Genomic DNA, 22017 nt, shown 5'->3' with positions numbered 1-22017 from the left:
ACATTTTTTGTTAAAATTTGACTTTCAAAAAAATTTTTTTTTAAAAGTGGGCGTGTTCGAAATCCGATTTTGCTAAGTTTTACTTAGCACACATACAGTAATAAGAGTAACGTTCCTGCCAAATTTCATCATGATATTTTCAACGACTGCCAAATTACAGCTTGCAAAACTTTGAAATTACCTTCTTTTAAAAGTGGGCGGTGCCACGCCCATTGGCCAAAATTTTACTAATTTTCTATTCTGCGCCAGAAGTTTAACCCACCTACGAAGTTTCATCGCTTTGGCGTCGTTGGTAATGAATTATCGCACTCTTTTGTTTTTTCGAAATTTTCGATATCGAAAAAGTGGGCGTGGTTATAGTCTGCTTTCGTTCATTTAGCGATCTGAGATGAGTGCCCAGGAATCTACATACCAAATTTTATCAAGATACCTCAAAATTTACTCAAGTTATCGTGTTTACGGACGGACGGACGAACGGACGAACATGGTTAAATGAATTTCTTTTTTCATCCAGATCATTTTGATATATTGAAGTCTATATCTATCTCGATTATTTTATGCCGTTACGGATTACCGTTATGCGAACAAAGTTAATATACTCCGTGAGTTCTGCTCAGCTGAGTATGATTATAACCTCTAAGATTCGTCGAGTTTTCGCGAATTTTGCACACATTTTTAAAATAAAATTGAAAGCTTCTGGATTAGACCTTGATACATATTTTTATTAAGAAATAGTAAAAATTCTTTTAGTAAAGCCAAAATTGCTGGAAATTGGAAAAAATACCTGATGTACACATATGCTCGTTAGGGTATGTCGATATGAAACCCGGTTACTAAAAGTGTCATAACTTTTTTAAATTAGGTTTTACGAAAAAATGTTATATACAATAAATTATGGAAAAAGATCACAGAATACGAAAATGTACATTTAATGTCCCAAGTCCCAATTTTTCAATTTTGGTCCACTGTGCCACGGTAAAACCTGCATACTCTTTGTAATAAAATTTTATAATAAAACTTAAATTGCCTTAAAAACTTCAAATAATATACTCAGCTTATTTTTTAAGCGCTTTTGATGAACTGTTTGCCTTTTCTGAAGGATGTGTACCAAGTTTAAAAGCTTCGTCAGAACAGCACCATCAAACCAACCAAACTCATGCTTGTTATTGTTGTACGCATGAGTCTTCATTTATCATTTTTCAAACGCTCAATTCATGTAAACAAGATAATAATTAATCTGGCTTATATTAGTTTCATTAGCAAACATTAATTAGGTACCTTAGGAAAACGCAACCATCTACCGTTTGGTTGTAGGAATCATACTTAAATGTTTTGATACATTTTGTTTGTTGTTTCTTGACGAAGATGGAAATGGTTAGTCCGATGATTTTATTTGTAGCTGAACTAAGATCATTCTTGTGTTCGAATGTCAATTACCTGTAACTTGTTTATCTATTTTATTCAGGAAGCAAAAAAATGTTTAAGTTAAACGGTTTTATTGAAAATAATACTTACATGAAATAATAATAATACTAAAAGCTAGAAAATAATTGGGTAGGTCCTAGGTACTAGTCATCAAACTCCTCACCAATTTAGGTCGTTGATCAGACAATTAAGTAAAAGCGTTGGGCGCGTGAAATTTCTAAAAATGTGAGGCGTAGCATAACCTGATTAAGGTTTTTTTTTGACGCGTCCAACGCTTTTACTTAATTGTCTGATCAACGACCTAGATTGGTGAGGAGTTTGATGACTAGTACCTAGGACCTACCCAATTATTTTCTAGCTTTTAGTATTATTATTATTTCATGTAAGTATTGTTTTCAATAAAATCGTTTAACTTAAAATTGTTTTTTAAATTATTTTATTTTCAAGCTTTTAGTCTTTATTTAATTGCCTATTATTTCTCATTCTATTTAATTCACTTAGTGACTCATTATTACAAGGACTCTTTCCTGACAATTTGTTACAATCTAAGTGCTCAATACATAATCCTGCCAAAGACTTTACTCGACTCTGCGCTACGTATGCTTGTCCCTCCTCGAACTTCAAAATATGTTGTTGTCACTTTTATAGGACTGTATGTAATATTTGTTCCAAATATGAGCCAAATCGGACATCATAGGTCGCTTCCCTTCAAAAATCGTTGGATCATGTGGTTCATTTCTGCCATACTGGAGTACTCCATGGATTACTCTGATATAATTCTGAGCTGGAGTATATGGTCCATCCCTGGCATGAATTGTGGTTAATTTTGGAGCACTCACTTGGTCCATAGCGAGTACTCCATACACGCATGCATGGAATACTCGCGATTTTTGCAGGATTTTTATTCATGTATGTATTATGTGCTCCAAATGTGAACCAAATCGGACCAAAAATACGATTTTTTTAAATATTTCGATCCATGCGCCACCTATTGCAATTTTTTTCTTATTATTGCATTGTTATCGGGTTCTAAACTATATTCCAAGTTTCAAGCTTGTAGCCTATCGGGAAGTTACTTAAATTTCAATTACGAAATTCGTGCCGGCCAGCCAGCCGACCGGCCTGTCAAGTCAAGCTAAATAAAACCGTTTAAAGAGAATGTTAGCTTTTAAATTTTTTAAACAATATAGAACAAGCTCAGTGGTTGAAACTTAACCACTATAAGCCTTTTTTTCCTTTCCCTTCCTTTTCTCTCATCAAGGCTTAACGATTTACTATCGAAAAGTTATCGATATATTATGCGAAAAGTATCGATTTGTTTTCAAAAAAGCGAAAAGCCTGTAGCAACGCCCCAAAAAAATTTTAACCACATTGGATGGTTTTTTCAGATAAAAAAACAAAAAATGTTCCCTTGATACATTCGAACTATGAAAAAATGTTCACTTCTTATCGCAGAAGTTTGAGTGATGATTAAACTTCACATTTTTTTGAATGAAGCAACTATGGAACTAAACATATTTTTTTAGGTTTCTGACATGGTTCAACTATATGGTTGGCTCATCTGTACAGCAACAACTTATGTCTGTTCAAATTGTCAACAACTGTGTATTGGTATTAGGCGAATGGAATGAAAAGAAAACATAAAACATAGCAGTTTTTGTGTGAAGTAAGAAAATGTTGTCAATGTGTTGGTTTCATTTTGAGTTTGCCATCTCCTTTTGACAATCCCATCGACCATGCAATGATAAAAATAAAATCAGCTGATGAGATGAGCCAACCATATAATTGAGCCATGGGTTTCTGATATTTAAATATTTGCCCCACTCTCGTCTCCTCCCATTTCAGCCACTCCCGTCTCTTTTTCATTCCCCTCTCCCTCTGTCACTCCCTCTTGCTCTTTCTCCATTTCTCTATCTTTCTTTTCTTCCACCTATCATTTTCATTCTGTTTAACACTACCTCTGCTTCTCCTTATGGTATTCCTTTTCCGCGTTACCCTCGAAAACACCCACTACTGCTCTTTCCCCTAGTTCACCGCCTTCATATAGAGCATTTCTATGCCAAATATTGTATATTTACAGAAAGATCTATATACCAAATAATGTCTATCTGTCTCGAACAGACTAGAAGATATAGTATGTTTGTATTTTTTTCTCACATGCGGCGCGACATTCACCTCATTTTCAAAACTTCATATGTTGGAGCTGTTACCATCAGTCTGAGGCCGCTCCATCTCGCCGCTCCAGACCCCCCGAACGTCTTTAAGTTCTCTTAAAATAAACCCTTCTGCAGAGCTTTAGAATACATTCTTAAATATTTGAGATGATCGTTGCCTTTCACTAGCTAGACTTTAGCGTTGTTGGAACAAGTTTGGCTGTCAATTGTGTCGTCTGAATTATTACTTCTCTGATGTGTCGGCGTCTTCACTATTAGGTGGTATTCATAGATCCCAGTACTTTGTCTTCGTTCGCGCATATATGTGTGTGTATAGCTTTCGTTATCCTGTCTTGACGTTATCGTTGTTGTTAAAGATGCGTTTAAATAATAAAAGCAAATGTAACACGCGATAACCTCTGAAGAGGTTTTAGGCCGAGCTTTTCTCTTCCACTGATCGTCGTGCTCCTTTTAATTTTTCCTACAAATTGGCGGAACGGGACCTACTTTTTTTGTAAGTCGGCTCCGAACGGTATGTGAGTTTTCACTGAGAAGCTTTTCATGGCAGAAATACACTCAGAGTGCTTGCCAAACACTGCCGAAGGGCGGCCCCGCTTGGAAAAAATTTCTCCTAATTGAAAAAACTTGTTTCTAAAATTTTGATATTTCTTGGTCCGGGCGTGAACACAGGATCTTCGGTGTGGTAGGCAGAGCACGCTACCATTACACCACAGCGGTCGCCAGATGCGCTTATTCGAATGTAATTGGAGTTACATAGTGATGTGCCATACTTGATAACATTTCCCGGAAAAATAACGGAAATCTCGAAACGGCCGCTAAATGATGTTGGAAGATATCTCAATGGGATACAGAATGATCCCAGTATACTTATCTACTTCCAAACTAAAATTATACAGAATATGATTTGCCCTTGTATCTATTGGGAGTGGCATATTTCCAACCTAGGAGCAACAAGTGCGGTGTGTGTTAGAAAGCTGCTAGTTAGTATATGTTAATCGTACGGAGTTATTTTTTAACATAGGTTTTTGATGGGGCTTATTAGTTTGGTAGTCGAGCAAACATCTTATAGCAGACCACATTCAATATTTGTGAGATCCTTACAGACCATAACGGCCAATTCAACCTTTCGTAATTTACCTATAAACTATTTTATTAGTTGGCCTTCAAGCTTGGTTCCCTATTTACCAGTCATTTAAGAAACGCGAAATATACGAAAAGAACCAGGATAACAGAACCAGTACCATCTGTTTGCTGATTTCAAGCCAGCTTTTGGTAACGTGAAAAGCCGTGTTGACTTTCTTACTGATAATGACTATTGAAGGATATTAAAATAAAAAAAAAAAATAAATGTAAGGCGCGATAACCTCCGAAGAGATCTAAGGCCGAGCTTCTCTTCCAATTTGCGTCGTGCTCCTCTTGATTTTCCCTACAAATTGGCCGGACGGGACCTACATGTTTTATGCCGACTCCGAACGGCATCTGCAAAGCAGATGAGTTTTCACTGAGAGCTTTTCATGGCAGAAATACACCCGGAGTGCTTGCCAAACACTGCCGAGGGGCGACCCCGCTTAGAAAAATTTTCTTCTAATTGAAAAATCTTATTTCTAAAATTTTGATGTTGCTTTGCCCGGGAGTTGAACCCAGGGCATACGGTGTGATAGGCGGAGCACGCTACCCATCACACCATTGAAGGATATTGCATGACAGATTTTACGACTTTTACGGGTGTTCTTATCCAAACCCTGCAGTGCCAGTGGACGAAAATATTTGAAGAAGACGTTGGTTGTCGCAATGAAAAGATAAGTTAGGTTAGGTTAGAGTGGCCACCGGCGCGAGCACTAGTGCACTTAGGCCCAAAAAGGTCTCATTTTGATACCACGTGGATCTCTCCCCTACTCAAATCAACAGGTCGATACAGCAAACGTCAGGAGTTTCTTAGGTTCCAACTTAGCCAGATCACAAAGATCGTCAAAGAAGGGAGATCCCAGAGATTTCTTCCTCTTGTGCCAAAGCGCGGGGCAATCGTACAGAAAATGTTTGACTGTTTCTATCTCCTCTTCGTCTTTGCAGCTCCTGCATTAATCATTATAGGGAGCACCCAGCCATTGTGCGTGCCTCCCGATGGCTATGTGGCCGGTTGTAAGTCCAACCACCAGAGATATCGCTTTAATTTTTTAAAGCCCGTCATCTACTATTAATAAACCGCAATGTGCATCAGCTCCTATTTCTATCTCGCATTCTAATAAGCAACCGAAACTGACCCTAAAATGTTATATTATCCAAATTGTTCATATCATTTAGATTATCTTATTAATTTCATCACTGCGGCCACGACAATGTAATCAACATATGGCATAACTAAAAAAAAGAGAAGTCCCAACAGGGACTTTAGATTGCTAAAATTTTATAGATCCTATAAACAACATATAATAGATGATATGATTATACTATGTATGTAAATTTTGTATGTATATGCGATACGATTTGATTTCATCTGATGGGCAATATTGCCATAATTTATAATCTCTCATTAGTACGATCATACGAGCAAGGTACGTGCGAAGGTACAGCACATAAAATTACAGGAACAACTCATCATTAGACGAAAAACGTACGAACTTTTTATTACGACCGACCCATACAAACTCATCAGACATCATAAAAAAGACACTTTTTAATATACTTACATTGAATTTAGTTTGTGGTTGGCATGGATGGCTTTATGGCTAGCTGGCTGACTTGCTAGCACACCGGCTCACTAGCTGTCTGGTTGACTGGTTGGTTGGTAAATTATTTGTTCACGCATATTTGTTCGTCGCTCAGTTGGCAGTTCATTCGATTGTCACAGCAGTCGAACTCATTTATAAACGCCTCGAAAAACATTTAGTATGCATGAGTAATCAACCGTTCGAGATCGAGTGGCGGAAGGTGTATTTTTTTTTTGTTTGCTGCTAGGGCACATTCATATTGACAGGACAATGATTACCTTGGAGGGATGCAGGGATACAAAGAAGGTATACTTGTAATGTGCACTCAGTTAAAATCTGAGTAAGAGTGTGTCTGTTGAGAGCGTAATATCTTAAGAGTATGCATGAAGAGATTAATTTGTTGTGTGCTCTTTTTAGGGTGGGAGTTATGCTGTGAATGATGCAGAGCTCCTCTGTGCTCCCATATCTTAACACTAACTATTGATTCATTCATACATGTACAATTGTGCGTGTGTGCATTGCTTTCTTACAGCTGGAAGCACATGTTGCGTAGCTTGGCGTGATTTCTCAGAAGTTTATCGTATTTGCCGAAAAGAGGTACGAGTTAGGCATACCTTAAATGGTGACATTAATTTAGAATTTCAATTTAAAAACGCTGGTGGATTTTCGAGTCAAAATGGAAACTAGCAAATGGACTGCATACCGTCAACTGTGTTTGTCGTCTAGCATATCTATTTCTTAGGCTTCATACGGTATCCTATCAAAAGAGACGTAGAAAGAAAATGGTTTCGTGTTTCGCCTTCCCAATCCACAAAATCGCTGCACAAATTTTGCAAGGTAACCAGAGAAATGATTTTCTAAAGTATAGCGGCCGACCGCTCCTCAGCTGACGTTACAATCCTGAATTCGTGTGTATTTGATGGCACAGCCACCCACAGCCAACCTTCCATGGTGATGGAACTATCCCTCCCAGCTTCTGTCAAGATCTGTCCGGCTTCTGGGTCCGTCCGTTAAGCAATGTCCCTGAACGTCATGTATCGAAGAGGTATTTAAGGCAACCCTTTCATGCCACTTATTACTCCAACGTCCGGACATGCTTTTCTAAAAACTGAGGGATATTCTTCTCAACATATCGCTCAAAAGTCGGCCATGCATCGATCACTAACAGTCCTCCTATGTTGCTTTCTTATTATACAATTAAAGCGAATCCAGCTGGTACTAGCTATACCATCTAGGAATCACTCCTCGCCATAGCCATGCTTTTTTGCTTTTACTGGTTGCCTTCCTTAAAATGGGTGGATTCGTCATATTCGCTGCTTCTCACACACCCCCAGTAGGCCTATGTCCTATTTCCATCCCTGCTGATGGAAAGGCATTGGGTGTCAGTTTCGACTTTCCTCCACCGATCGATATTGTCATCTCTAATCCTCGGGAGTTTAAATTCAAACTGACACGTTTATCCATACAGTGAGCTCCTTCTGAAGGGTTTTGGGAAGTGGTTTTCTACTCCGCGGATTAGGATCCGTAGGATAAGCCCGCCTAGGGCACGTAAAATCAAAATCCTATAAAAAAACCCTACGAACATATAATAAAAAAAAAAGAAATCAGCCTCGGATGAGATCTCCATTTTTTGATGCCGGCCAAATGTGGTAATCTGCAGTAAAAGGTTCCACATCACAAGATCAATATTCAATCCAACGAGGTGAGGCCTGGAAACACATTTCTTCCGCACGCCTCTCAACTATGTTGAAGAATGTTAAAATATCGGGTTATTATAAACCACTGCCGGGTAACGACGGACTACCGTCGAACAGTTCAAGCACGGAAGCGAATAGCAAGTAAAAAGCGCTATGTAAAACGTGATAGAAAGAGCGCATGCCTCCAAATTGAAGTTTAAATGTGCTCCGATTTCTTTGTCAGATAAGAAGAGAATTGCTTCTGTTTCATGTTCGGATTGTCGGAAAACTTTCCTTTTCTATCGCAGATACTTCATTTTGTCCTCATTCAGCATCAATTCCAAAGCAATTCTATTCGGTATAATGTTTCAACAGGTTTAAAATATGTTTCTATTGATCAATTTACATTTTGCAAACTGCTATGGTTACTATGACATTTGATTTTCACTTATTTCATCAGCTAGCTTCTCGGGAGCTGAGTATTGTACTCGAAATCTCCAACATTCATACTTTATACTAGTTTAAAGGCTCAGCCATATGAATCCCCTCGCTGCTCGCCTTACTATTTGATCTCTAATAGCGTTTTCTTACCTGGCAAAAATTTTACGCTTTTTTTACGCTGCGCAAGGGTTGTAAATATAAATTGTTCTATTCTAAAAAAGAGGCAACGCTCTTACGGGTATTTCGTTCTTTTGTGAAAATTGTGACCTTCTCGCAACACAAAAGTGTTGCACTTTTATCCTGCATAAAATGACCGTGTGGCAGAGTAACCCTGCCAAACCAACTGATCATGATTCGTAACTTCAAAAATGTTTAGTGAAGAAAATTGAAATAAGATGCAATAATTGCTAATAAATTTGTATTATTATTGACAACGCGCTTGTGAGAATCAGCTGGCACACGGGGTGCCATTTATGTTCTTTTCATGCACTATAAAAGTTGACACTTTTCTGTTAAGGATTTTCCATTTATTATTAATTTTTTTTTTTTCAGAAAAGAAAATGCTATAAGTATTGCCTTTTTGTTCTTTATATTTTTAATCCTAATTGTGTGGAATACTTATAGGCGTACTCTCAAGAGCTTAGTAACATATCGTGGATATGTTTGAAAATTATTTGATAGCATGCTATTTCACTAAAACGGAAAGCAAAAAATAAAATTTTTAATTGAGTTTAAAAAATAAAAAAAAAACGGTATACACCATGGAATGATTCCATCCGGGCCCGGAGTCTTATAGGGCTTGAACGACCCTATAGCCCAGGTTATTTGTACTTTCCCGTATTGGAATGGCAGGCACTTCTGCATGGCCAACGACCTCCGACCATGCAGGCGAAGATCCCTGCGCAACTGGGACATCGGGAAAATGATTGTCCAGTAAAAGCTTTAGGGACTCCTCGCTACTTATCGACCAGTCCCCACCATCATCTCGCAGATACCCCAGAGAAGCGGGATTCCTAGAGAGTATTTTTCTCAGCCTCGAGGATTCATTGCAGCCTTCTACGTTTTCGCAGAAGCTTCGCCATTCATCTCGCTTGGCTATCCTCATTTCATATTTATAAATACCCAGACTCACCTTATAGAGCTCCCAGTCCGAGGGTAAATTACTCCTCCTGGCTCTGTTGAAGAGCCGCCGACTGGACGCTTTTAGGTCGTCAAAAGAATCCGACCACCAGGGCGGCTTGCCCTTCCCCCTGTAAATTTTCAATGCGCAGGACAGCTGAAAGGCGCTATTGCTTGCCGAGGTGAAGTTTTCCACCAGAACGTCTATATCAGATTCGGACAGGTCCGAACTAACGGTAGGCGCCGCAGGCAATAGCTCTCCCAGCTTCCTACAATACAATCCCAGTTAGTACTTTTAGGGTTCCTAAAAGATATTTTACCGGGATGTTCTTTGTTCACCGAGAACTGAATATATCGGTGATCAGAGAAGGAGTGCCCGTTGAGAACCCTCCAGCCAGATATCCGACCTTCCAATTCTCTACTAACCAGGGTGAGGTCCAGGGCCTCCTCCCTTACCGCAGTAATAAAAGTCGGGTCATTCCCGCTATTACATATACAAAGTCCCTCATCTACAATAAAAGTAAATAAAGACTCACCTCTAGTGTTGGTATCCGAGCTTCCCCAGATGCTATGATGGGCATTAGCATCGACACCGATGATCACACCTACACCTCTCCGCCTTGCTTCAGCGGTGATTTCGCCCAGTATCGCAGGTGGTGGTCCCGCTACGTCCCCGTGGAGCATGTACGCTGAGACCACCCACATTTCATTACTTCCTAGCTCGAGGCAGACCGTGGTTACGTCAGCATTGCTGAAATTAGAGAGAATAAAAGCTTTAATCTCTTTTTGAACAAGCACACAGGATCTATGCCTACTTGCCTTCCCATGCACCAAGGTGTTGAATTTTCCAGTCCTTAATCCAGAAATCTTACTGCCGTTACTACTCAGCCACGGCTCCTGGACAAGGACTATATCCACTCCGCCTTTTTCACGGCAGAGCAACAAATTTGCGTAAGCCGCCTTAGAGTGCTGAAGATTGATTTGACGGATTTCCATCAAAACCGCTCTTCTTCCGCACCCCATCCTTGGCGGATTCGTGTTAGTCGTGTCCATTCTAAAAAGTCCCCCTCAAGGCCGCTATCCGGAGCCGATTGTGAAGTCGCCCTTCAACGGTCTCGTGGTTATCTATGCGACGCAGGGAGGCCACGCGAGGGTTGACGCATTACCTTATGAGTAGGTAATGCGTTCAGAGCCAGACCGGACGCAAAGCGGGAAAATCTTCAACCGCACGTACACCACCAACTTAATGGCGACGGGGCCGGAACGTACCTTGAGGCCCGCCACGGTTTTAACGGGGCGTGGGTAGGTGCAGTATTAGCCTACCAGCCGTTTCGATAGGGTTTCACCCCGACCTACTAAGGTGGCAGAATACCGCACCTACCAGCCCAAAGTCATCAATTCCTAAACATAGTCAAAATCAAAGTCCCTAACAATCCAGTTCGTCACCGTTGTGTACCGATATTGACCCTTAACAGGGTCCTCCCTCCCCTGAGTTCGGCACAATGACTCAGGGGTGCGGGTTTTATCGAGTTTTCCTCTCTAGATCCGCCATTATCAGTAGAAGCAGGGGCACTTCGTGCAGGACGTGATAACTAATCACGCGTGACATTCTTCACTATGGCTTGTCTAAGACTGATAACAGTCCCTGATCCACAACCTGGAACCACTTATGATATCCAAGCCAAGTATCTTAGCCCCCTTCATGCACTATAAAAGTTGACACTTTTCAAGGTTAGGTGTAACTCTGTTAAAGATTTTCCATTTATTTATTGTTTTTTTTTTTTTTCAGAAAAGAAAATGTTATAAGTATTGCCTTTTTGTTCTTTATATTTTTAATCCTAATTGTGTGGAATACTTATAGGCGCACTTTCAAGAGCTTAGTAACATATCGTGGATATGTTTGAAAATTATTTCATAGCATGCTATTTCACTAAAACGGAAAGCAAAATATATTTGGGGATTTTTGAAGCTTCATAATGTTTGTTGTTTTGCGAAAAGCGTTGCCATACCGTTACTGTATAAGGCGAAATTGTGATTTTTCAGGTTTGAAATTTCCTTCAGGATGAAAACGCAATGGTCATCTGAGACAATAATAATATGTTTAGCTCAATTTATGTGCATAAATATCGATTGAGAATACAGTAAAACATGCAATTTTACGGAAAAAGAGTAGATAATGACTCATACATTGGTTAATGACTCGTATCTTTATGGCAGCTTGCCCCTAGACAGAAAAAAATATACGAAAAATCCTGTTGTTCTAGCATGGCCCTATTATCATGCCTCTACAGTGGATATTTCTCAAGGCATGTTGAGAAAAAGTCTACCTCCAAAGTCTGCAGTGAGTAGTAGGTGTTTAATTTGTTACGTTTGTGGGACGCCACATCCATGTCAATGCTAAAAGGGCACAGAATATGTATAGGTGGGGCTTGCCCTAAGGTCCCCCTGGTACAACGGGCAAAAGAACTCTCATAACTAGTGGCTAACCTGCAGAGCTACAGGGCAATGTTCTCCCTAAAAACTGGTTTAACAATTCCCTCCTCAAGAGCTACGCTTGAATTTTACAATAAATAAAAAATGTGGAGTTGTAACCAATTTATTACCATTCAATTTCATAAAAATTGGGTTTAAGTATGCTAAACTCTTTAGAAATTGCGGTGTCGGTTTATGAGACAATCAATTGACAAACGTGTATGCTTTGTCAACATGTTCTGAGCAAACGTACGGACACTTAAATGCCAATTAATGGTGACTTATAACCACAAAACCATAACCAGATAAAAACAGCTGATCGAACCTACCTTATGGAAATCAATGTAATCGATTAATGGTGCCATACCAGGACACTAACGCCATAACCATACCATAGCCAACCAATTGGTTTTTGGTTTCTCGCCATATCCATAACCAAAAAATATTTGAGTTGGTGAATTTAATAACTTGTTGTAGATTTTATTCATTGTTTTGGACAAGTTATGACTAAGAGACTTTTTTTTGTGGAATATGTTTGCAGTTTTTTTGCGTTTTCTTCAGTTTTATGAAATTTTCACGATTTTTAGGTTAAGGCACCATTAATTGATCACATTGGAGATGGATATGGGTATGGTTACGACTAAGGCGTTAGGGTTAAGGAAGTTTAATTTGGCCTTTAAGAAGGTTATTTTCCCTTGCATTGTATACTTTGACCCACAATAGATCTACACAAAGGTGGCATTGCTTCCAGACCTAGTAATAATAATAATACTTCGACCCATGTTTCATCCACCAAAGCAATTTTCGGGAGCTCGAAATACTTATTAAACCCCTTCTCTTCTGGGCAGATATTTCGTACTAAAATATTTCCAACGCATGCGGTTCATTTTTTTTCTTTTGTATTTAAAATAACTATGAAAGTAATGTAGTTGTTGTTGTTGTTGTAGCAGTGAATTCAGTCGTATTTGTTAATAAAAATTCAATCAAAATTCGGAAAATTCGTAACATTTTTCAATCTGGTAGCTTGTTTTTGGTGAAATTGTCATTGTCCACGCAAAAGTCGAGGTCTAACGTCACACTAAATGGAACTACCTCCATTTTTTGTATCATGGTATACACTTTCTTTCATAAAATTATTTTGATTAATTCTTCTGCTTGGAGATATTTAAATGCGAATATTCGCTTTTATGAAATTTTACTTTGTGCTCCCTTTTCGAGTCAGATAATTAAAAAAAAAAAAATCAATCAATATGAACGGGTGAATCCATATTTTGAAATAAATATTTCGCATGCATCTAAAATTGATTGTAAAATTTATCAAAGAGAACACCTCATAAGGCTGTATCTAAGAGTGAGTGTGCCTATTTTTAAAGCCATATAAGCCCTACTTCACATGGCCAATCAGACTAATTAGTAATCTTTTTTATCTTTAAAATAAACCCCATAACTCATAACACCAATACAGTAAAATAAAGGTGTAGTATAAAAAATGTTGAATGCAAATTTCATATCTCATTTTGTAAGCCTTTTGCTCATTAATTTTGTTCTGCTGATTATACGAAATACCTTATGTGCCATCTTCAGTATACATTTTTTGCTTAAAAGTACTTACATCATTTAAAATGTTAACATTTTTTTGTGGGTACTTAAATACTTAAGTATGCGTAAAAACTTGTTTCTACCGACAACTGCAAACTGTGACAAATTATTATTTTATAAAAAATCCAGCTATATCTATTAGGTAGAAGCCGACGCAATGCATTCGATCCAACACTTGTAAATATGCCGGTTTTGTATGTCTGCTGCTGGCTAAAACGCTGCATATTATTGTTGCTCTTTTATTTGTTGTTCAAAACTTTGCTGCTCTTTCAAATGCTCTTTGGCTTCCAAGTTATTCATGAGCAAAAAATAACCATTCGTCGATGTTAGACAAGTTTGACCAGCAATAAATACAACACAATTGAGTTTGGCTTAGTTTTTTTTTAATTTTTAGTTTTTTTAATTTTATTTTTAGTCTGCAACTCAGCAACACAATAAATTTTTATGTCTTTATTGTTATTGTTTATTGTTTTGTTTTGAGTTGTTTAAAAAATGCATTAAAATTTCTTAGTTTGATGAAAGAATTTTTTAGGAAAAATAAATAATAAAGAGAAAGAATTTTTGTTAAAGTTTCTTGATCAATTTCAGATTGTGTGCAAATATTGTTTGAATATGTTTTGTTTATTGAGTTGCATTAAAATCAGATGTTTAGCCTTGGTGTAAATAGTATTTGTACAAAAAAGTTTATGGGTGTAAAAAGACATGAGTATTCATGTAAATTAATAGATCTTGTATCTACTTCAAAAATAATAATTATTATTATCATTTTTAATTCCATGTCTCGACGAAGGTCGAGAATTGCACGTGATAGGTCGCAGAAAGGTAAGATATGATATAGAGGGATTTGTACTAATCATGGGACCGAAAAATCCAAGTTTCCTGAAGTTCGAATAGGTGGCCGTAACATCAGTTTTCCGCTCAATTGAGAAAGGCATGTCACTCAAAGAGAGCGATAGCCATATTAAATGTTTGGCCTGTTTGTCGTTCTAACAAGGCAACTGTAATGCCCACATACAAAGCGGAAGTTCAGAAAGGCAAATAATAACGGCTGTATCAGATACAAAAACTGACGGTATTATTTTCAGAACTGTTCATAACGGAAACTGTAAAAAAGTATGTATAACCCATCTTTCGATTGTTTGCCGTTACTTCTCTTCTTTGAAATTTGGAGACGATTGCAAAGGTGTGAGTACTAGGGTAAAAAGAAATTGGACACTGAAGATGGCATAACGCCGATTCCAAACTAGAAAAACATGGAAAATCGTTTCAACATTTTTTAATGCTTACCCTGTTTGAAAAATTAATAACGAAGTAAGCTACACCTTATCCAACTGTATTTGAAAAAGGGGCGAATGTATTTGAGAAAAAAGTTTAATTAGCCCAGGCATCATTTTTTGAAAATTTTGATCAAAAAATATTCAAATATACGCCAAGATGATTAAAAATCATATATGTAATACTCCTAGTATATTAATATAGCAACTGCTACTCCAGGCTAGGTACACTCAGAAATATCAGAGTGCCGATATATTAATGTTTAAATGTTTTTTTGTTTTGTTTTTTTATTCAATAATCGAATATACCAAGGCGAATCTAAACCAGGTGGTGGCAAAGCGAATTCAACCAATTCGCCGTGCAGAAGAATGTCAAGTCAAAAGAAAATTTTCATTGATTTCGATTCACTGACATATTGTTGTACAAGGGGTTGTATGGAAAATTATCAAGAAGAAGCAATCAGCTGTTGGGATAACAACACCTGGGGGTCAATTCCCTAACTATGAAAAACTGAAAAATGTACACTTATTGAAAACTCATTTGCACGCAAAATTTACACCTTAAATTAAATTTTCATGCGATTCAGTAAATTATTGTGCACATGGTTTGAATGTAAAAGTCATATGTTACCCGGCCTATGAAAATGTGGGTTATGACTCAAAAAAAAGAAAACTACTTAGAAACTAAAGAAATGCAGCTGTTTCTCGCAATTTCTTTTTTGAGTCATAAGCCACCTTTTCATAGGCCGGGCCACATATGTCAGTGAGAAAATGTTATTCAAACGTCATGAAAAGAAACAAGTTATTCTGCAACAGTGCGTATGAGTTTTGAATGTCACAATAGTGTACACTGGGTGTCAAGAAAACTCAAGAAGTTTTTATGAGTGAGTTTTTTTTTCACAGTTCTGCTTTACAGAATAACAGTTTCAAAGTTTGCACAATTTCTTGTGTATACTTTAAAACTCACAGATAGTGAATGGGCCCCCTGGTACTGATTTCGCCTAGGAATATACCTAAGTTTAATTTTTTTCTTGTCACACTCATGCTGCTACAATCCATGGTGGAATCATACAAGGTGGCAGCACGGTACATACCTACAAGCATAAGTAAAAGTTCCATGTACTTTGTTTTTGTAAAGCTGCAGATATTGCTGCTTTATCGGTAACCGTATCGGTAACCTGATAACAGCTGATTCGACCAATCTTATGGGAATCAATGCAATCGATTATTGGTGCCGCTAAGGTCGTAACCATATCGTAGCCAACCAATTGGTTTTTGGTTTACCGTCGTAACGATAAACAGGTGATTACGTTAGGGATACGACTACAGCGATACGACATACGGCACCAATGACTCCCGCTTAATCCGATGGACATATCTCAAAATCAGCTGTCACCGTGCTGCCACCTTGTATAGTTCCGCCACGCTACAATCACAAAAATTTTGTAGGCTGTCTTGTTTTGATTTCGTATGTATGTATGTATTTATTTAATGATCAAAATTATTAGTACAACAAGATTTGAGGTCTTTTATAGTACAACATGAAAGGAAAGAAAGTAATAGTACAAAAAGAAAATAAACAGTTACATGATACTGATATAAACAAATATATATATATATATATATATATATATATATTGTAAGCCTATCCATAAAAGCTAATTTGTAATTTGTAATTTATTCTAGTATCGTGATCAAATACACGGCCAGTCTACATACTATTATCAGAAAAATAGTTATAGATAACATTCTTAAAGTTGCTCCTAATTATACTATTTCTTATAGCATTGGATATACAATTCCAGGTACGTATAGTGTTCACGAAGAATAGTCTAGTCGACGCAACAGAGTTAAATGTGGGTACTATAAGGTCGTTTGAACGAGCGGATCTTGTGAAATAAAGCTTATTATAAAGATATAAGGGCGTCTTAGTGAACATGAGTCGGAAAAGGAAAATGCAGCTCCTGGCTTGGAGATAGTTTGACATCCCAGAAAGCTAGATATCCAACGGGATATGTGGTTGAACTTCGAAAGTCCATACACATAGCGTATTATATGGTTAAAGGCCACGTCTAACCCATGATCCGAGTGCGAGTCTAGCTTATTATATATCAACTCGGAAGATGTCAAATAAGGTAAAATTAATTGGACAGCCAATTTATGGCGGATGTTACGAGGAGTAAATATCGCTGATAGCCTCAGATTTCGCAGTGCGCCATACACCCTTCCCATAGCCTGGTTAACGTGGTCAACACAAGTCAAAATGGAGTTGACTCCAAAGCCAAGGTTTGTAATTTTACTCACAAGCTTAAGTTGGTCGGTACCAATACAAATCGGTGAAATACCCGTCTCAGCTAACTTTTTCTTTGATATGGGTAAGACGTAAGTTTTATTTGCGTTAAGACGAAGCCCGTTGTGATTAGCTAAATGGAAAATTACTTAGATGTCAGCGTTAAGTTTAGAACAGAGATCATCGACTTCATCAATACGACTAGAAAGCTAAAGCCGAACATAGTCTGCATAAGCGTGCATAGTAACAAATTTACAGACTGTAAAAATATCGTTGATAAATAAGCTAAACAGCAACGGCCCAAGAATTGACCCCTGAGGCACATCGCAGACTACTGCACTAAGTCGTGACATTTAGGACCCAATAATTACCCGTTGGTATCGGTTGGCTAAATAACTTAATTTAATTAATTAACGCTAATGAATTGTAACTAAAACAAAAGCAAGAATTCAGCTTAGAGCAGGGCAAATCGTGGTCAACTGAGTCATTTGCCTTAGAAAAGTCAAGCAGACACAGCAACGTTAGTAAGTTTTCATCGAAGTGACTACAAATATCGTCGAGGATCTTAAGCATAGCTGTTGCACATCCATGATTAGCCCTAAATCCAGACTGCAAAGGTGACAGAAGTTAAATATCTGCACGTGGTTTGAGATTTGTTCGCCTATTAATGCCCCAAATGCTTTGAAAAGGGCAGGTAGTATGCTAATAGGACGGAACTCAGAAGAAGTGTTGACATACTTCTTCTTTGCAATGGGTCGAACTGATGCAATCTTCCATTGATTATGGAAGCAAGACGAAGTAATGCAGCGATTCACAATATGAGTTACGGCTCCGATGATGAATGGTAACACTATTTTTATAAATCTTATGGGAATCCCATCCACACCAGTAGCATTCGATTTAATTTTTGATATACACTTTATGACGTCCAAGTCCGATACAGCTTCAAATTCAAACGTATTACTGGAATAACAGGCGTTATCGGGGCGGATAAACGCACGTTGAGCGCCGGATGTAGGGCAGATAACAAAGGCTTCATTAAGCAGGTCAGGATCTAGTGTGTAAGCTTCATCATTGTTACTACCATATACACGCAGGCGTTTAAGGTTACGCCATAAAATATTAGGAGGCAGGGAGGGGTCCAGCTTGGCAACATAAAAATTACGCTTTTCACATCTGATAAACGGAAGTTGCTCTGTTCCTGGCGGCTTTGAACAAATTCCAGTTAGACTGGTAAGGGTTTGCTTTCCATTTAGATAAAGCCTTGTTACGCGCCTGGATGCTGCCAACACTTTAGACATGAACCAGGGCGACACCGATTCAAAACTCATTGCGAGCATTTTGTATGAGCAATGTAGATTTCTCAAAAACCTTTGCCATTAATAAATTTTCCCCGTTTCTTGAATTGAATTTGCGCATTTTTCAAATGCATTTGCCAATTTTTCAAGTACATCTCCCTGTTTGTCAGATAAATTTGCCCGTTTCTCAAATAAATTTGACCTTTTCTTAAATCGTTTGACCATTTCTCAAATACAGTAGGCCGTTTACCAAATACATTTGCCCTTTTCTGAAATACAGTTGAAAAATATGTAGAATAACTTAATCACCTTCAATAAAGTCTTCTTCCTCACAGATCTGATAGCAGAGCTTTAAGAAATGCATTCTGTTTGGAATAATTATTCCTTTCATTGCAGCCCCAGATGATTGCAATACTTTTTTGTTAGTGCGGAATAATAAAAAATAATAAAAAAAAGTTTTAGTCATTATTCCTCTTTTTGTTCCACTCTTTTTTATTCCTTGTACTGCATTATTTGGACTGCATTCCGCAATCCATTGCCCTCCCTTTGCTTTTAAATATCATTATTCAGACAACAAAAATTGGTATTATTATTCACTTGCGGGAATGTTCTTATTTCGCGTGAGGAATGCAAAAAGGAATAATAAGTCCGTACCAGCAAAAAGGAATTATGACAAAAAAAAATTTTATTATTCCAAAAAAAGGAATAAAGGCTGCATTTCAAAAGCGTTAGCCCAGGAATGGGAATGCATGGATTGCATTCCGAGGTGATTGTATTCCGTAATTTCCTCAAACTTATTTTATTTCTGATCCGGAAGTTCAGGGTCTTCGCTGCGTCAAGCTTATCCCAAGCACCAAGATGAGCTCGTTAGAACTTCTGTTGGTACTCCTTGCGCAAGTCCCCCAACCTCATAGGCACCCAGCATGTGAAAAAATGCTTCTTTAATACTTTTCCTAATGAAAAAAGTTCTTTTTAAAGAAACAAAGATTTCGGTTAGTGTGAAAAGTTTTTATATTGGAAGCCATGATTATTATTACAATATGTTGGAAGCAATGGCTTCTCTCAATGAGTAACATTTATGAATTATAAATGGGGTAGGTGTGAAACCTTCATAATCATAAAAAATTAAATTGTTGAACCTTGCTGTATAAAAAATAAAAAATATATGTAAAGCGCGATACCCTCCGAAGAGATCTACTCCGAACGGCATCTGAAAGGCAGGTGAGTTTTCACTGAGAGCTTTTCATGGCAGAAATACACTCGGAGCACTTTCCAAACACTGCCGAGGGGCGACCCCGCTTAGAAAAATTTTCTTCTAATTGAAAAACCTTATTTCTACAATTTTTTTGATGTTGCTTTGCCCGGGATGTGAACCCAGGGCATACGGTGTGGTAGGTGGAGCACGCTACCATCACACCACGGCGGCCGCCTTTCTGTATATCTCAGTAAAAAAAGCTACACATTACTTTTATTTGGTTACAGTAGTAGTTTTCGGACATCTATTTTTAAAAAGCATTAACTGAATACTAAATAAATTTTGTACAATTTCGCTATTTCTAAAGTTTATTATTACTTATTATATCAATATTAAAATAAAAAATTTCATAAGCGAAAATTGCATGTTATCGTTCGGCAATTTCAGCTTTCTCTTGATCGTCGATTTCTCCTTTTCTTCCATACCCACCTTCATACATTCATACAGTTTTCAAAATTATCTATTCGCCAACAACATTCTACGTGAACGCGCCAATTCACTCGCCTTTTCGTTGCCTTTCTCATGTTCAAAAAAACCATCGTAGAGCACAAAATGATTAGCTTGCGGTATACAACGTTCCAAACCATAATGCTTCTTCAAGAAACTCAGCAGCTTCTCTGATGGTCGATCTACCGAGCACTTAACAGGCACCCATTTCTCTTCGCTCAGCATGGTCTGAAACAGCACTTTACCCAAACCTGTGCGCTGTCTAGAATCATGTATATAAAAATCTAGTATACAGGGCGTTTTATCCACTTTACGCGCCTGACCGAGTTCATCGAAGAGATACAAATCTTTAAAACCAATCTTGAGTAAGCCAGTAACCTCACCACGACGTCCATCACCATCTTTTGCCAAATCGGCCATTAAATAGACCACATGATTATCGGACATACGCAGCTTTTGCGCCGTTGTAACGGGTTTATTCAATTTCTGTGCTATCGCCGAGAGTTCACCCATACGATCTATAATTTTCGATATTTTAGCAGCAATATCGGCAGCTTGCCGATGATCACCACGAAATTTGTGCGGTAGCAGCGTGGATGTGATCTTTATAATGGGTTGTGGAAAGAGCTGTCGTAGGTCATATTGAAAAGTGGCCATTTTTGCGGAAAATTTAACACAATTTATTTGTTGAACAGCAAAAAAACAATCACAAGACGTACACAAGAATTTTTCTTATGCAACTCGTACTATTTAAACCTTTTTTGGCAAATTGATTTTCACTAACTGCTGTTAGTTGTTGTTATTGATTGTGGTTGTTGAGCTGTGTATCTCTTTTGCTGTCTTCGAATTATGCAGCTCATTTGTTAGAAATTATTTGCAAATTCTTTTACTTCAATTTAAACGTACAAAATATTTAAAAACACATATTTTAAATTTTAATTTTCGATTTTTTTAGCTAAAATAATTCATTATTCTCTACGCCTTTTATTTTTATGAAAAATGTAAAAAATGTTATTGGTTTATTTTTCACAAGTGACACAAAGTACATAAATGCTTTAAAATAACAGCCAAAATATGCGTAGGGGGCACTTAATGCTTTAAGTGGTAACACAGAAATATCAAAAAAACGTGTTTTAATTTTTATTTTTGTTTTAATTTATATTTTGTATGATTACATTGCTATAACAACAGCAAAAAGCACAACAAGTATTGAATTGCCTAATTTGACATTTTGTTTTGTCCTTGACCATGACATATGTCATTTGCGTTTTTCCTGTAGAAAGCAGTATTTAGTGTAGGGTTGCATAGATAAGTATGTAGATATCTAACAGATATACATTATTAACTATTGATTATTTTCACTTGTATCTCTCTTTAAAAACAAAGCATATTTCACATTGAAAATGAATTTGTTTAGCAGCTGTTTTTAGAAATTTCATTATTTATTTATCTAGCAACTTTAATGTAAACTTCTTGTGTAGTAGCCTCTAATGGCTAACAAATACTGAGTGTCGTTCACAAGCAAAATAAAACAAATCCCTGTCTGCCTTATTGCTTATGCTCGCCCACGAAAAATGTGCTACGCGCATGCGTTGAAAATAAGACAAAAGTGCTGTACAGCAGCGAACATGAAAACAGCAGTGATAATTTGTATCAATTTATATACTCAGCGTGCTTTGCACACAGAGTATATTAATTTTGATTGCATAACGGTTGGTTGTACAGGTATAAAGGAATCGAGATAGATATAGACTTCCATATATCAAAATCATCAGTAAAGAAAAACAAGTAAGAAAGGCTAAGTTCGGGTGTAACCGAACATTACATATTCAGCTGAGA

General features: G+C 37.5%; 1 protein-coding gene across 1 annotated transcript; it reads right to left on the bottom strand.

The window, feature by feature from the left end:
- Positions 1-19463: 19463 nt before the first annotated feature.
- On the bottom strand, positions 19464-21647 carry LOC137246876 (alpha-tubulin N-acetyltransferase 1-like). The gene has a single exon (XM_067777899.1). It carries the CDS (start codon positions 20833-20835, stop codon positions 20188-20190), a length of 648 nt encoding a protein of 215 aa, XP_067634000.1. The 5' UTR covers positions 20836-21647; the 3' UTR covers positions 19464-20187.
- Positions 21648-22017: the final 370 nt, after the last annotated feature.

This window comes from Eurosta solidaginis, chromosome 3 (assembly GCF_040869045.1).
Source record: "Eurosta solidaginis isolate ZX-2024a chromosome 3, ASM4086904v1, whole genome shotgun sequence".
NCBI lineage: Eukaryota > Metazoa > Arthropoda > Insecta > Diptera > Tephritidae > Eurosta > Eurosta solidaginis.
Note: the sequence above shows the minus strand (reverse complement) of the source record. Positions and strands in the feature narration are given on the sequence as shown.